Source organism: Pelobates fuscus, chromosome 4 (genome assembly GCF_036172605.1).
Source record: "Pelobates fuscus isolate aPelFus1 chromosome 4, aPelFus1.pri, whole genome shotgun sequence".
Taxonomy (NCBI): domain Eukaryota; kingdom Metazoa; phylum Chordata; class Amphibia; order Anura; family Pelobatidae; genus Pelobates; species Pelobates fuscus.
In genome coordinates this window covers 67026990-67044115 of record NC_086320.1, presented here as the reverse complement: position 1 = coordinate 67044115, position 17126 = coordinate 67026990, and the positions used below count along the sequence as shown (strand labels likewise).

Below are 17126 nucleotides of genomic sequence, written 5' to 3'. Positions count from 1 at the left end.
ATAATAAAAATAGTAATAATAAACAAATTACTAATAAAACAAAAAATAATAATATGAGAATAATAATAATTAAAAAAAATAAAAATAAAAATGCCCACCCCCCACCAAGGCTCTGCATCACATACACAAACACACTCTGCATCACATACACAAACACACTCTGCATCACACACACACTGCACTCACACACACACACACTGCACTCACATACACACTGCATTCATACACACACACACTGCACTCATACACACACACAATGCACTCATACACACACACACACTGCATTCATTATATACACACACTGTAAATAAATATTCAACTAATATAATTTTTGGGGGATATAATTTTATTTAGAGTAGCTGCTGCATTTGCCACCCTAGTCTTATACTCGAGTCAATACGTTTTCCCAGTTTTTTGGGGGTAAAATTAGGGGTCTCGACTTATATTCGGGTCGACTTATACTCGAGTATATACGGTAATACAGTTCACTTACATCACAAGTGCAACTTATCTCACTTTTGTCACAGTAATCACTTTCAAAATCTAATAAAGACTATTTCTACACTAGTATTAAAGCTAATATATTTAATATAATCAATATAGCTGCCCTATTTTTGACGAAATATATATTTCTTCATCAGGTACATTAACATTTATTAATTGTGTTCATGTAAAATGGGGAACAAGAGTACAAGATGCGTTCACATATGGAAAGATCATTGCTCTTCTGGTTATAATATCTGTTGGACTTGTGAAACTAGGACAAGGTAAGCTGATATTTTGTTGTAATTCCTTGTATTATACTGCTAATGATGTTCTTTGACTTGTCTATGCAAATTTTCTATTAAACAGCCCTCTTAAGTTTCCATACCTAATTCCCTCTGCACATTATTTAATTATTTCTGCATATAAAGAATAGTAAAAACATTTTTTTATCAACAGGCCTATTCCATGGGCATGGACCTCGAGCTTTAGCACCTTCAGCTTCTATGTTAATCCAGGTGTGCCACCAATTTTCCCTTTTTTTCTATGTAGATTTGGAATTCAGTCCAGATTTTAGATGGCTGAGAACTCCACCCTTCTATTATAGGTGCCTCTTTGGAGGTAACCACAGGAAAGCATAAACTGAGGAGTCTCTGAGGAGTCTATGGAAGTAGTTTAAGCAAAAAGTATTGCAGTACACATGTTAATCTCCCATGATGAAATTAGTTTTAGCCTTGTAATGTGCAGAATATATATCTAAAAGAAAAAAAAAACAATAGTGTAATATTATAAGATTATACTCACTGAATGTGCAAAACCCTTAGTCACATTCGGTAGAGTCCTTCGATTGTCTCTGAGCTTTCCATTCCTTTGTATCCACCTGATCTGGATCCAGTGGAAATTTATATTTATATTCAGTGGCAAATTAATAAACATGCAATGGCTGAGTAGTGATCCTCATATTTTATTTTAATATTAACAATGTTGTTAATTTTGTGAAATGTTCATTCACATTTTATGTATATTGTTACGAAGTGTGGTTTAAATGTTTTCTGCTGGATGATGCAGGGTATTTTCTACTGTATATTTGTGTTTTACCAGGACAGACTCATAATCTAAAGGCTCCATTTGAAGGTTCCACCACTAAAGCAGGGGCAGTGGCACTTGCTCTTTATTCTGCACTCTACTCTTATGCTGGATGGGACACATTAAACTTTGTCACAGAAGAAATTAAGAATCCAAAAAGGTCTGAGTATGAATCGATGTATTTATGTGAATAAAAAAATATGGTCATCACAAAATATACATGGAAAGACACTCAAGGCTTCAGAAATATACAATATATTAATTTCATTATTAACAAAGAAAAAGTAAAAAAAATCTAAATGAGGTGTATTTATAGACCAATAAAATTGCCAAACAACCAAAAAATATATTTTAAAGGAACATTCTAACGTCAAAAATATATGTATTTATTTTTAAAATTACAGTGTAGTTTAGTAGGTTTGGGCTAAGGGCCCTATTTTGTAAAGAACAAAACGTTTAAACTTCTCAGTAATCCAGCTTCAAGATTCCTTACAGAAGTAAAATGCACCTACCATTAGATGATCAATTATGGGGATATCTGGCCCAATCGGATTCTTCTCAGATCAATAATTGCAAACCTACAACATAACTGCCATGCTCTGCTAATCAAATGCTACTGGTATAAAAGCATTGAATCTCCCTATTTCCACCATTAGTTTTCTAATTTTGCTCTTTGTAAAAAGAAAAAGAATCCTATATAGGCCCCGATTTGATATTTTTGAATAAGCTTTCCAAATTATTTAATATTTTTAAATACATTTTCAAAATGATTGAATATTATGAAAAATATTTTGTTATATGTTGTTATATTTTACACATTGGTGTATTTTTTTATTTATTATATATTATTTTCATATTTTAATTTATAGAAAAAATATTTTAAACGTATATTTAAAAAAATATCAAATCTTTTGGAAAGCTTATTGAACTAATTTTGGTCTTAATTGGTATTTGTATCATTAGGTAGCTAATTAAATAATACAATAATGATGAAAAGACCATGGGGTGCAGGAATGTAAAACTGCATGCCAGTTTACTTTTAACACTGTTTGTTTGTGAGTGACATATTCAATGCACATTTTTTTTTTACTATATTTATCACAGTGGTATAATATATAATATAGCTATATGAACATTTGATGTTTAATGCACAAATAATTTTTAAAAAATAGAATGCCATTTTTCACATTTCATTCAGTTCTATATTGTGTTTTTCCAGTTGCGGCTCCTCAAATGTCATTGGAGTTAATTTATTTTTTACCTTTACAGTTTTTATCACTATGCCTCTCACATGCCATCAATACAGCAGTTTAGGCTATATTTATACTTACTAAGTAGATAATTTTAAATGATTTTAATAAAAGACATTTAATATATGTCACACTAAAGCCAGTAGTTACTCATAGGCATAATGGATGCTTATTGCTGCAGTTGTTTGCTGTCAATGTGGATAATAATATACATAGTAAATTGGGCCTTGATTTGAACATTTTTGGAAAAGCTTCTCAAATAATTTAATATTTTTTAATATATTTTTGAAATAATTTAATATTTTGGAAAACATTGATATTCTGATATTTTTATATATTGATACATTGTTATAAATAATATATTTTTTATATTTTAATGTTTATAAAATGTTTAAAAAAAATCCATTTAGAAGTTTATCTAACAATATTAAATAATTTGAAAAATATACCCATTGTACAGTGCTACGGAATCTGATAGCGCTAAATAAATAATAAAATAATAATATCCAAAAATATTAAATCGTGGCCTCAGTTATTACTTTTACTTTGATAAAAATTCAAAAGAGCAAGTGTTTTAAAAAACACAAAAAAAATAGGTAGTTTCCATGAATCAATTTTTCATGCAATAAATGTTGTGGCTACGAAGTTGCTTTAAGCACAAACAAACCAGAAAGACGGATCAAGATGCTTCATGTTATTTGTTTATTTAGACAGATGAAGTTTCACGTCACGCTGCTTTAGTCCTTTCTTCTTGGAAAGGTCTGCAAAGTAGCTGCTGCTTTTATTTTAGAAGTTCTTAGAAACATATTTCTCAATTATTCTTTGGTATAAAGTTTAACCTACAAAAAAGATAACTGGAACTATAGCTATAAAAAATATAAATCAAAATTTTTATTTCTGATCATGGTGCGTAATTACATAATAAAAGGCTCAATGCAAACAAACCCTATAGTCATATATTAGAGTATTTATCAATAATTATTTTAACTTCTTGGAATTTTGTTTGGCAAGATCGACAAAAACCTAACAGAGTTAAAAGCAATGCCTGAATATCGCAATAATATCTTTAAGTAGTTATACATGACGGAGGATGTGCTGTAACCATTATGATATCATTTTATTTGCCTAAGCCCTTGTCCTAAAGGGATTAACAAAATTGGAGATTGTAAGAACCCCAGCAACAGGGTATACGATACACCGTACAAGGTAGAGTGCCTTGATTATATGTATAGAGTACTGATTGGATTTACCAGAGTCAGCAAAACTGGGATATTTCTCGATGTCTCACTAGTGGAGATCACCCAATGCAAGCTATTGTGGGGACAGCTGCCCCCAGTAATAACTATGCCTTTTAATTTCAGCCAACGGGCCACCATTAAAGAACGCGCACATATGCACTTGTTACTGCTGGTCACTCGATAAGGCTGTCCAAAAGTAGCCTGAATGTCTACATTCCCAGCCTCCAAACAACTTTAGCTGAATGATGATTTTACGGGGACATTTGTGTCTGCGTTAAACCAATGTCCTCTCTTCCTCGTCAGTTCCTTCCTATTGGCCTGGTAGCCAGCGATAGGCTGACGGGTGCTGGAAATAAGATAAGCATTTCATGCTTTTAAACGGGGCAAGCCTCCTTAATGGTGGATTTCGCACTGTAGGTTCATGGTTGTGTTCCTGACCCTGTAGTGTTCCTTTAAATAAAGCATGACACGGTATAATATGTCACGTGTTGTTGCTCATCTCAGGTTGTATTTACCTAATTTTAAGACCTGCTAAGGAACAGATGATTGTTATTATGTTCTGATGTGTAAAACAGTAGAATTCAAAGAGGCTGTACTTTCTTTTTCCGATGACTCTAAAAGTTACGGATTGTACCTCTTTAGATACTATAAGTTCTCCAATATCTCAGCAAATGTATACATATGGGATATTGCTATATTAAGGAGATACAGCAGAATACAAATCTATGGACTTGAGGACGTTTGAGGACTCACAACATCCATACAATTCACCATAAGAATTCAATATGGATGTGAAAACAAAACAAAGCTTTAAATTCGACAGAAACTGGTGATGAAATAGCCAAGAAAAAATACTAAATATTTTCCATATTAAATATCATAAGTTGTTGTCTTTAACAAATGGTATGCCAGATAGGAACTACTATTTGTAGAAAAAATAGACATGGGCCCAGTAAGTTCATTAGTGAAAAATTGTATACTTTTTACAAATATATGCTTTTGTGTAGAGGTTTTATATTATGTGAAACTGCATTATATTATGATACTTAGTTGAGCTTTCATCCCAAAAATATATGCCACTGTGAATGCTCTTTATGAATGTACTGCTTTCTATTTGCCAATTTGCCCAAATAAATTCGTAACAATTGCACATATTAGATTTTTTTCCCCATCATTCATCTCTTTTTTTCCACCACAAGCGGAAGTCTGAATCATGAAGCAAAATAAATGTGCTTGGCTATTGCACATTTTGGTTGGTTCGTGATTTGGTAACATCTTGGCTTAGAGGTCGAGAAGTCAATCGCCCAGTCTCCCCAAATTCTGACTAATCTCAGTTCAAACCTAAGCAACTTTCCAAGTCTATTAAGAACCAGTATTTTCTGAGAAATAATTGAGTTACCGGTATCTAGTTTTGAATTCTTTCTTCTTCTTGTAGGAGTCTTCCTCTAGCTATCGGAATTTCAATGCCTATTGTTACTGTTATCTATCTGCTGACTAACGTGGCATATTATGCAGTCCTAGATATGCCAGCTGTTCTTGCCAGCGATGCTGTTGCTGTGGTAAGTAATGAAACTGCTATGCAACAAATATCATTTATGATGTTAAGTATAATGTTATTAGATATTTGTCGTGGTTGTCTATATGTCTGCCTGTCTACCAAGAGGCCCAATTTAGTACATGTCTGATCTAGATTATCATTTTTAATCCAAAGCAGCTGCTACTATTGTGTATATAATGTCTCTCTTATTTTTTATAGAGCTTTGGTAATGAAGTTCTGGGTTATGCAAAATGGCTGATTCCAGTAGCAGTGGCAATGTCTTGCTATGGAGGATTAAATTCATCAGTAATTGCAGCTTCAAGGTAAGAAGTGGCCTGGCATGTATTTCACACCAGTGAAGGTTTGTCCATAGTGACACTTGGGGCAGTGCTTGTGCAGTACAGCGGGTGAGGGCACTAGGCCCATGTAGAGAACTTTTAATAAAAGAAATAACGTATTGAAAAGCTTTCCTTGTAAACACCCTAAGAAATGTGTTGTGCATGCCTTGAACACATGCATATAATTACACCCTCCAAAACACACACAATTACACCCTCAGAAACATACGCAAAATCAAACAATTTATCCCTAACACACATACTAATACAGGAAAGCACACACTCTTATCCCAAACAAATAGCAACGCCAGTGAAAAAATCAAATATAGGAATAAGGGGATATAAATTCTTAAATTACCCTAATGTCTTCCTTAAATTGGTACACAAAGATTCCTATTAGTCTTCTCAGAATGTATAAATACACACCAGTACCTCTAAATATAAAACACTAAACATAATACAATACAAAATGTAAGTAAAAGGTCTGTTAGTGTGTGTCAAATTAGTGAGAGCGGGTGACTGTTAGTGAGTGTATGTGTGTCAGCGTATGTGTATCTGAGAGTTTGTGCCTGTCAGTGAAAATGTGTATTGGCTAAACAGTGTGTGTACCAATGAGTACGTGTATGGGTGAGTGAGAGTGTGTGCTTTAAAGGATAAAAATGTTTAAAAAAACAATCACTCAATTCATGTAATTTCTAGTAATATGCATATATATTTGTGTATGCATGTATCTATATATGTGCGCACACCTGTAAATAAGCAGGTGCATGTATTATTAATTAATGTGTATTATATTAAAGTGTATGTAAATCACAAAATATACAAAGAGCATTAAATTCCATCTGTGCATTGTGCTAGCAGAAATTCTAGCATATGTATACATTTTAATTTAAAGCTCTTTAGAAAATGTGGTCCATCCCCTATCTGTCAATATAATTCTCAACGTTAGACTGTGTGCCAGTGGCACACAGGATCTAATGTCATAGAACGAGTTACAGGTTGTCCTCTTGCTCCCTGTCACTGTGTTAGTATGGGATGCATTGAAGCCAGCAAGTTAGCATCAGCACATGGGATGGCCATGCCTAGGGAAGTGATCCCAAGCAGGGCCAATCACTCCATGCAGCAGCCAAACCCCATACACAGTTACACACATACATACAATCACACTCTGCCAACTACACACATACATATCACACTCTGCCAACCAACAGAATCACACCAAGCCACCACCTTCATAATTACACCAGCCACCACACACACACCACTCAAGTGTATTGCTTAAGGGGGAGCAACCTAGGTTCAGAAAGGGGGGTCCTTCTTTGATTTGTGCACCGGGGCCTTGTGGTTCTTAATTATGTTCTTGTCTTTAACCCCTAATTATTTGTATGGTACAATCAAAGTATTTTTTATTGTGATTAAGATGAATATGTTGGTGGGAAAAGCAGTGAGGAGAATAAAGGAGAGAGCCACGTTGGGTTAAGGAGGAACCTTTGCTGAGATTAGAACCTTGGAGGCATTTTTAATACATTTGGGCTGAGGTTAAAAAAATAGAGAAGAAGATCATTGTTTCCCAATCTTCGATGGTTAACAAAGTGGTTTAAAATGTGTAGATTATTCTATGTTGGAGCAAGGGAAGGACACCTCCCTACAAGTCTGAGTTTGATCCACTTGAAAAATTTCACACCAGTGCCTGCTCTGCTCTTCAATGTAAGTATTAACAAATAATGAACATGCAACATTATTATTATTATTATTATTATTAATTGTTATTTATTAGCAATTGATTTGTTTATAAATGTCCAACTCTATAATTTACCACAAATTGAATTTGTTTCCATGGCTGTAAAGGTGTGTGCATTCAATACTCACACTCATGGGTTTATTTCCCCACTTAAATGATACCAGACTGTAGCCACCAGGAAAGCTCCTTCATGATACTGCCTGGAGTAGTTTCATAGAAACTATTGGGACAACTTCCACTTACCTTCTGTACCATTACCTATCGAACAATCAGGGGAAAGTTGTCTACATGATGGCAATTTGAGGTCAAACCAGCACATTATCACATCACACTCCCTTTCTTGATTTTATATTAAAGTTGTATACTAAAACAACAATAACTGGAATACAATAATAATAAAATCAGCTAGTTAAGTAGTATATTTCATATTTGTCAGGAAGACAGCAGCCTCCTTCCTCCCTTTCCTTTCCAGCCCCCTCCCCCCCCCTCCCCCTCCCATTGCCCCCTTGCCAATGAGCTGAAGTGGTTATGGGGCTTAGAGAACCTATTCAATTCTCTTTTTTTGACTCTCCAAAGTAGAAAAATGCACAAAACTAGAAATAAACATCATGTATTTTATTGTCATATATTTTCCAAACTATGAACTGTATTTTTGGTCAAATACTTAAAAATAGTCTTAAAAATTAAAACAATATTAAACTCATATAACACTATGGAAAGAAGTCAATCAGAATGAACAGATAATACATTTGATATTGTAAAAAGTATCACCATTGTTCAAAACAATGCAAACGAATACATGCATGTGTCTTAATAGAATACTGTGTACACTGTAAATGAACATAAAAAGGAGTAATTATTTCTGATAAAAGTTAAATAGGCATACATTCCAGCTGTTATATTCTCTCTCTCTCTCTTTCTCTCTCTCTCTCTCTCTCTCTCTCTCTATATATATATATATATATATATATATATATATATATATATGCCAATGTACTGAAAGATTATTATTTATAGTAGTTCACTTCTGCTCATCCACTGTATTACTCTTGCCAAAGTAGCAATATTATACTAAGTGTCATTTAATAGCTGTAAATGTAACAGTGGATACTCAGCTTAAAACTCAAAGAGAGATAAACAGCATACTGTATTTTTCCATGTATAAGAAGCCCCCATGTATAAGATGACCCCTCTTTTTTGGGCCCAAAATTACGAAATACACATTTTAAACATCTAAAGCACTGAAATCCAGTTTGGCTGATCAGGAACCCCCACCGGTCCTGGGCCCCCTCACACTCCGATAGTCGGCTCCCCAAGTTCCGGCCATGTCTGGACACTGGTTCCCTGGACCACCGTCCTGCTGTTGGTGGCAGCAATGCCTTCTGCCTGCAGTACTCTGGTCTGTAATTATATAGCAGCAAGTATGATATACCCAAATTAATACTTTATGTTCAGTTGTTCGGTCTGTTCTATGCCTACATCAGTGATACCATCAGAGGGTGAACTGCAGTTGTTTAGACAAAGAAGGAAAAAAGTAATTGTTGGTCAGAAATCATCATTAGTCTAAGTACAAAACACCCCAGGAGCCCCAATTCTAATGAAACACGTCAGAGGATCCTCAGAGAATGGCTATGATGACTGTTCTCTGCTTGCTTGGATACAGAGATTTGTCTCTATGGTATCATAGGGATTGATATACCCAGTGTAAATTAGTTCTAAATAGTACCGAGCTAGTGTACAATTAACAATGCCATCCATAAGGGAGTTTCTTCTTATAGATATTTAAAAATTGCTGCTAACTCGTAATCATACTGATATGCACTATGGGCATTATGTGTTTGTCTTTCTGCATGTTTCTTTTAAAGCGGCACTGTCACCATCTGGGGACTTTCGCAAAGGCGTCTGTGGCTGTGGGTCCGGTGGCTTGGGGGGCAGTTAAAGGTGAGATTTGTTCGCCTGAACTTGTCCCTCGTGGGCGTTGCCATCTTCCTACGGCCAGTCCTCCAGGAGCATGCGCGTGAGTACAACATTGAGGTCTACGGAGGATCTTGCGAGACCACAGGATCCTCCATAGACAGAGCCAATTCCTTGCAACTCTTGACTGGGTTGGAATTTTAGTGATATTCCAACACAGTCAAAATGAGTATTTCATAAAGATTCTGCTTCCAGAGTTACATTGTTACAGGTACTGAAATAAATGGAAGCAGTGGTGTACTATTCCTTCTTTGGTAACTCTGGTACATTGCAAACAGTAAATGATTGATATCCCTTGTGGCAAAAGAAATGATGGATCATGCAAAACTTTCTAAGAGGGTGTAAAGGTTATTTTCATGCAATTAAAATAGGCCTGGGGGAGACAAATTAGCAAATCTACAGCTGGTACAGGCATTTGTACTATATCAATATGTTTGTGTATGTCAAAGAGGACAGTTACAAAGGAGAAAGAAAAACGATAATGATGGATGGGCTTAGAGTTACATGCACTTTGGCCTAGTTAATCCCCTTACATACAAGCAATGTTAGTACCCTTTCTATCTTACTGACTAAAGCTTGCTTACCCTGATTCCTGAATAAAACTCTTGGCACAAGTAGTATTAGGTCAACAAGCTGACTCATGATATGAACCATCCAGTCATATCACCATTACTTGTCTTGGAACAACAAGCCTCCTGCTGAAGGTTCTTTCAGTAGCCATAAATTCTACAGCGTTATCATTTCTGGGTAATGTAATGCTACATAACACGTAGAAAGCATAAAAAAATAGAGATGTACAAAAGTTGTACAGTTTTAAACCTGTGACTTTGATTAAAACAAGCTATAGATTAAAATAAGCTATAATAAATGTAGTCTAATGCCTTATATATCTGGTGATCAGTGGTTAACCCCTTAAGGACCAACAATTTTTTGTGATGCAACACGTTTGTGACCAAGGCATTTTTGGTACTTTTGCCACGCATTCATTCTAGCACAATTTCCTCTTTTCTGTTTACGTGCAGCCATACATATTGGATATCTTTTTTATAAAAAAAAAAAAAAAAAAAAGAAATAAGGCTTTGTTTTGATACCCTATATTTATACATAACGCACTATTAAATAGGAATAAAAATTTTAAAAAATGTGGGGGGGGGATTTTTTTTTCTCAGTTATATATTTGATAATTTCTGGACACCAAGTAAAAACTAACTCAACATAGATTCATTGTTTCTTCCTGTTTGTTAAAATTCCCAATATGTCTAGGATTTCAATCAGTTTTATAGTTATACAACAAAAAGGAGAGGATTATGGTTTCAAAGCAAATATTTAGCACAATTTGGCAAGATTACTACTTGCATTGTAGTCACAGAATCCAAAACACAAAAGTACATATTTCTAGAAGGTACATTCCCCCAGGCTATGCAACTAAGAGCATTTCGACATTTTTCTGTTAACCGTTTTATCACAGACCTAGGTCATATTAATTTTTATGTGTTTTTTTCCCCCCCACATATTTTGTATTTTGGGGAAATTCACAGACCACACATATGCCAATACTGCAACCACTCCATATTTGTATTCTTCAACTGTTCTTGAGTACAATAATACCCTACATGTAAATCCTTTACCCTAATCCTGTATATCCAAGCCTTAATCAAACCCTCAATCCACCCACTAATCCAACCCTTAGTCCAACCCATAATCCAACCTATAATCCCACCTAAAATCCAACCCATAATCCAACCCATAATCCTACCTATGATCCTAATCCCACCTATTAATCTCACCTCTCAACGGATTCCCTCTGTTGATGTCATTACTGACATTAGCAGAGGGATATCCCAGCTCACACAGTACAGATAGGGAGAGCTCACTCTCATGTTGCACCTGTTCTCACACAGAGATTGGTGCTGGGCCGCTGGCTCAGCACTGATCCTGCTGCAGGGTGCAGGCATGGAGTCCTCCTCAGTGTCTTTTCAGACCCTGAGGGGGTCTCCCAGAAACATGCAAGATACCTGGGGATATCACTTTTTTATGATGGAGACTGGAGGCGGTGATAGAAATTTCTCAGCGATGCTCATACATTATCTGTCATTCTGGATCCCACTGTCGGTGTGGTGCTAACTGTGGCCTCAGCTGATACTGCATGAAGGTAACTGGATGTTTAAGATCCAAAACATTGACCTATACTACTAGCAAAGGTAAAAATCTTTTCCCCAGGCAAAACGATATCAGCAAATGTATTGAAAAGCTACTTCTGTATGGCCCAATGCTTTTGGTCTTCAGTGTTTGAAGATTACCTTTTTTGTCATACTTTGGTTTTTCTTTTATATTTGTGTTTTTTAGGGTCTAATGGCTATCATTTATCTCCTTGTTGAAGACGTGTTTCAACTAATAAATTATTACAGCTTCAGTTATTGGCTGTTCGTGGGACTTTCGGTCGCTGGATTAATCGTTTTGAGAATAACTCAACCTGAGCGAATGAGACCAGTTAAGGTAATGAGCCCATGTATTGTTGATGGGAGAACAATTTCAACAAGTAAAAAAACAAAGATAGGGGGAAACATTAAAGGGAATGTCCATCCCATGTTCATTATAAAACAAATGACCTCACATTTAAATCCCAAGCCAGATTGATTTCACTTGATGTTCCAGTGTTTTATGTACACCTGTGTTTAAGCAGCTTACCAATGGTTATTTAAAGCTCCATAGATAAGGGCACAATATAGGAAACAAAATCTATAATAAACTATACATTTCCAGTAATCATGATCCGATCACCATGAAAAATATGTGGAGCTTTATCCAGGCAAGTGGTGTTTTGGATGCAAAGGGGTAAATCATGAGTATACATTCTATGGCTTCCATGGTGACTGATCTTTATTAAGCTCATTGCTCCAGAATTGCTGCATTTAATGCTTGTATTGTTGGATGTGTAAAGAATGTGCCCTCTTTTTAAAATTTACAAAAAGTGCAGATTTCTATTTCAATAGAAATCTACACTTTTATAAATTATACTGGGCTCACCCCTCCCTCCCGACTTTTCAATCAAACAACAGGTCCTGTTACTTCCTGGTTTGGTTAGCTCAGTGAAGCTAAACTCAAGAGGCAGCAATTGCCCAGAGCACCTGCCTTGCAAAAACGTCTAATTGAGCTGCATTGGGAAGACTGTGATTAGACAGACACAGAAAGTTTGGGAGGGATTAGAAAATGGGAGAGCTTGCCAATGCAGCAGACAAAAGAAATGCAGATTATGTAAGCAATTTTTATATATGTCCCCAATTAAAAATCCCTAAATAAATGCATACATGCTTTCATTGGGAGTATATCTACTAAGCAATTATTTCATTTTTAGCAGGGTGGGGGGTTCTCTCTTACTTAGGCAGTGAAGTGTCCCTTTAAGCCAGGACATCTCACATAATATCTTATAGGTTTCTTCTATGATCTAGAGCCGATATAAATGCATTTATATAAATGTATTCCACATGCATTGTAATCCCTTCTACCATATTCACACAGATATATAGTTATTGCCAATGCAAATGAAACTAATTATAAAAAATATATATTTTTGTTATTTGTAGATCAGTCTCTTCTTTCCAGTGGTGTATTGCCTCTGCAGTCTTTTTCTTGTCATAGTGCCTCTCTATAGTGATACAGTTAATTCAATCATTGGTATTGGGATTGCCCTCTCTGGAATACCAGCTTATTTTCTTGGAGTTTATTTACCTGTGGGAAAGAGACCACGATGTTTCTCTTGGATTTGTGGTAAGTAATATTCTTACAGATCTATGATGCTTGTGTTGCAATTTAATATTACACCTCCCCAATATTTCGAGGGTCCAGGGTACCCTCAATAATCCCTGCCATTCCTTCAACATACTTACGATATGAATATTTTGAATATCAAAAAAGAGGAAGAAAGAATTAGTTTGGATGTACCTAGACATCCTGGATTATAAATGCACCCATATCCTGCTTTAATCCTTTAAAATATAGGATAAGGAGTTATCAAGTCTATGATACAATAATCATTTTATTAAATCCTAACTATCTTGGCAGTGCCCATCCACCTGATTCTAACAGGACCCATACACTCTCTCTATACTATTATTATTATTATTATCACCATTTATATAGCGCCAACAGATTCCGTAGCGCTTTACAATATTATGAGAGGGGGGATTTAACTATAAATAGGACAATTACAAGAAAACTTACAGGAATCATATGTTAAAGAGGGCCAAATGAGCTTACAGTCTATAGGATATTACAAAGAGTGTTAAGCTAGCCAGCATTAAACACAATCACACGCTCTCACCTAATGTATAGTGCCATTTGGTGCCCAATCACCTCATACTAAGTGACACCTTAAATTTCTACCCTTATATTTAATGTGAAATAAGACAGAAAGGCAAGTGCATAATTAGTACAACTGTCTATTATCAAAACATGCATCCCAAACCACACATTTGGTTTCAGCAATTTAAAGAGTAAATTAAAGTAATGATAATTTATATTTTGATGTCTTGAAACTGTGAAAAAAAATATATATATTGTAGGGTGTGTACACTTTGCTTTAAAAACAAACATAATATGAAACCTGTGCATTAGTTTTGCACTGACTGTAAAGGAATTTCCAACATTCTTTAGCATGTCCCCTCCTGCTAATTAATTCACAGTAAATTATGAAACTATTCTGCTCAAAAACAGATTTCCCTGCATCAGGGAAAGTGAAATCAGATAGAACCTCTGATGTGGAGAAATGAATGCAAGGCCTGTATATGTAAAATAACTAGCTTGTGCTAATTCATAATTGTATCCTCTACTATTCTAATATTGTTATTAAATAATGCAATAATATTGTAATTACAAAATACATAAATAATAGGCACAGAATATGGATAGATATGATGCATATAGAAAGAAGATAAACACAATTATTTTGATTTTTATTCAAAATGATTTGGAATGTTATAGGTATACACGTAGACAGCTTGTATATAAAATGTAACAAGTTTAATTTTTTTTTTTAGAATCCTTAACAAAATATGTACAGATCGTGTGCAACTGCTGCCTGACAGATTTGGATGATGATATAGAAAAGAAAAGATAAGATCTGTTGCCAGACAGACACATGTCCCGTTTTGTAAACTTTTCATTTTGATCAGAAACATTGTAAACTGCAGATTATGTAAATAATCATTTGTTCTTGTGTTTAAATTCTATTTTTGTTTGTTGATTTTGGTTCTGCTAGATTTCAGATGTGCATTTTATATATATTTTTTTTGTCATCAAACAATGGTCTATGAATTAAAATATATACTGTTTTGTTAAAGGAGAAATCTCTATAAACACTACTAAAAAAAAAAAAAGGAACCATTTGGGAAATATTTTTTGAGATACGCGAGTCTTCAATAAGAATGGAAATACAATACAGACTACAGTTATATGACAATATATTATTAGCCACATTTTTACAAGCATACCCCACTAATTAGGTTTAGGTTCCATTTATACCATCACTGTAAAGAGAAAAACAGGCCCCCATTTGTTAGTGCATATGAATAGTGATGTCCCGAACGGTTTGCTGGCGAATAGTTCCTGGCGAACATAGCTTGTCATGGCGAACGCAAACATAGCTTGTTCACGTTCGCCATGGATGGCGAACATATGCGATGTTCGGTCCGCCCCCTATTGGTCATCATTGAGTAACCTTTGACCCTGTACCTCACAGTCAGCAGACACATTCCAGCCAATCAGCAGCAGACCCTCCCTCCCAGACCCTCCCGCCTCCTGGCCAGCATACAATTTAGATTAGTTTGTGTTTATTATACATTATCCTCCATAGCCAGTAACCTGTGTTTATTATACATTATCCCCCATAGCCAGTAACCTGTGTTTATTATACATTATCCCCCCATAGCCAGTAACCTGTATTTATTATACATTATCCCCCCATAGCCAGTAACCTGTGTTTATTATACATTATCCCCCATAGCCATTAACCTGTGTTTATTATACATTATCCTCCCATAGCCAGTACACTGTGTTTATTATACATTATCCTCCCCATAGCCAGTAACCTGTGTTTATTATACATTATCCTCCCATAGCCAGTAACCTGTGTTTATTATACATTTCCCCCCCATAGCCAGTAACCTGTGCTTATTATACATTATCTCCCCCTAGCCAGTAACCTGTGTTAATTATACATTATCCCCCCACAACCAGTAACCTGTGTTTATTATACATTATTCCCCCATAGCCAGTAACCTGTGTTTATTATACATTATCCTCCCCATAGCCAGTAACCTGTGTTTATTATACATTATCTCCCCATAGCCAGTAACCTGTGGTTATTATACATTATCCCTCCTATAGCCAGTAACTTGTGTTTATTATACATTATCCCCCCATAGCCAGTAACCTGTGTTTATTATACATTATCCCCCATAGTCATTTATCATTGGACCTAGGCAGCATGATGTCTTAGGCCGGCCCAGAGAGTGAGTGAGTGAGTGAATAATATAATATATATGTTCAGAAACAAATTAGTAATATATGTAAATCGGGTTCATGCAAAGAGGGTGAAAAGGTATTAAAGAAAAACACACTTATTGCATCAAATTTACAAAGCCAAACTTTTAAAAGCTTTCCTCGTTTCTTTCTCGGTATGAGGAATATATCGGTTGTAGACTGAGGATTTCCATCTGCCCAATCTTTTAATAATATGCACTGGAGTGTCAGTGTTGAAGGAGACCGAAGCTGCCCCTATTCTAAATGAAAGACCCGAGACATGGATACAACCCAATCTTAGGAGTAGTGTTCTGATGTAGAAGATGAATTTAGCCGTAGTCAGAGGGATTCAGTGAGAGTAGTGGTGAAATGTGTGTGGCATGACTGAGTGTGGGTAAGTAAGAGTCAAATATTTTAACTGGGCACTAGTTCTAGGTGGGATAAAGTGGTATAGCGGATAGATGATTAGTTTGTTTCGTTTTAGAGGTTTGTAGAGAAAGTATATAGTGATCACGATTTTTAGCGATATCCAATATTTTTAAGGTGGTCCCAGTGCCACCACTCATATCTGGTGTCACAATAGCTTGCATTTAAAAAAAAAAAAAAAAACCTTTTTGACTGTAATATAATAGCAGTCAGTTTCCTTCACACGTGTGCGTTTCAGGGCCTGCCAGGGCACAGTGTCACACCAGTGCAACTCATATCTGGTGTAACAGTAGTGTACATTAAAAAAAAAAAACTAGAAATATGACTGTGAAATAATAGCAGTCTGTTTCCTTCACACCTGTGCGTTTCAGGGCCTGCCAGAGCACAGTGTCACACCAGTGCAACTCATATCTGGTGTAACAGTAGTGTACATTTAAAAAAAAAAAATACAGGGGGCTTGTTGTCACCTTTCGGGGACCCTTGGTGTTGTACGTGGCTGGGTGGAGGAAGAGACCTTCAATGACATCAGTGAGG

General features: G+C 35.5%; 1 protein-coding gene across 1 annotated transcript in view; it reads left to right on the top strand.

Annotated features, from left to right (window-relative positions):
• The window catches only part of LOC134608454 (Y+L amino acid transporter 2-like), a 29853-nt gene extending 14878 nt beyond the window's left edge, over nucleotides 1–14975 (top strand). Inside the window, exons 3-10 of the mRNA XM_063451269.1 lie at nucleotides 642–767; nucleotides 1585–1729; nucleotides 5493–5616; nucleotides 5814–5917; nucleotides 7543–7639; nucleotides 11994–12143; nucleotides 13232–13415; nucleotides 14684–14975. Coding sequence (XP_063307339.1) covers nucleotides 642–767; nucleotides 1585–1729; nucleotides 5493–5616; nucleotides 5814–5917; nucleotides 7543–7639; nucleotides 11994–12143; nucleotides 13232–13415; nucleotides 14684–14763 — 1010 coding nt within the window. The 3' untranslated portion in view covers nucleotides 14764–14975. The remainder of the gene's footprint in view (nucleotides 1–641; nucleotides 768–1584; nucleotides 1730–5492; nucleotides 5617–5813; nucleotides 5918–7542; nucleotides 7640–11993; nucleotides 12144–13231; nucleotides 13416–14683) is intronic.
• The last annotated feature ends 2151 nt before the right edge of the window (nucleotides 14976–17126 follow it).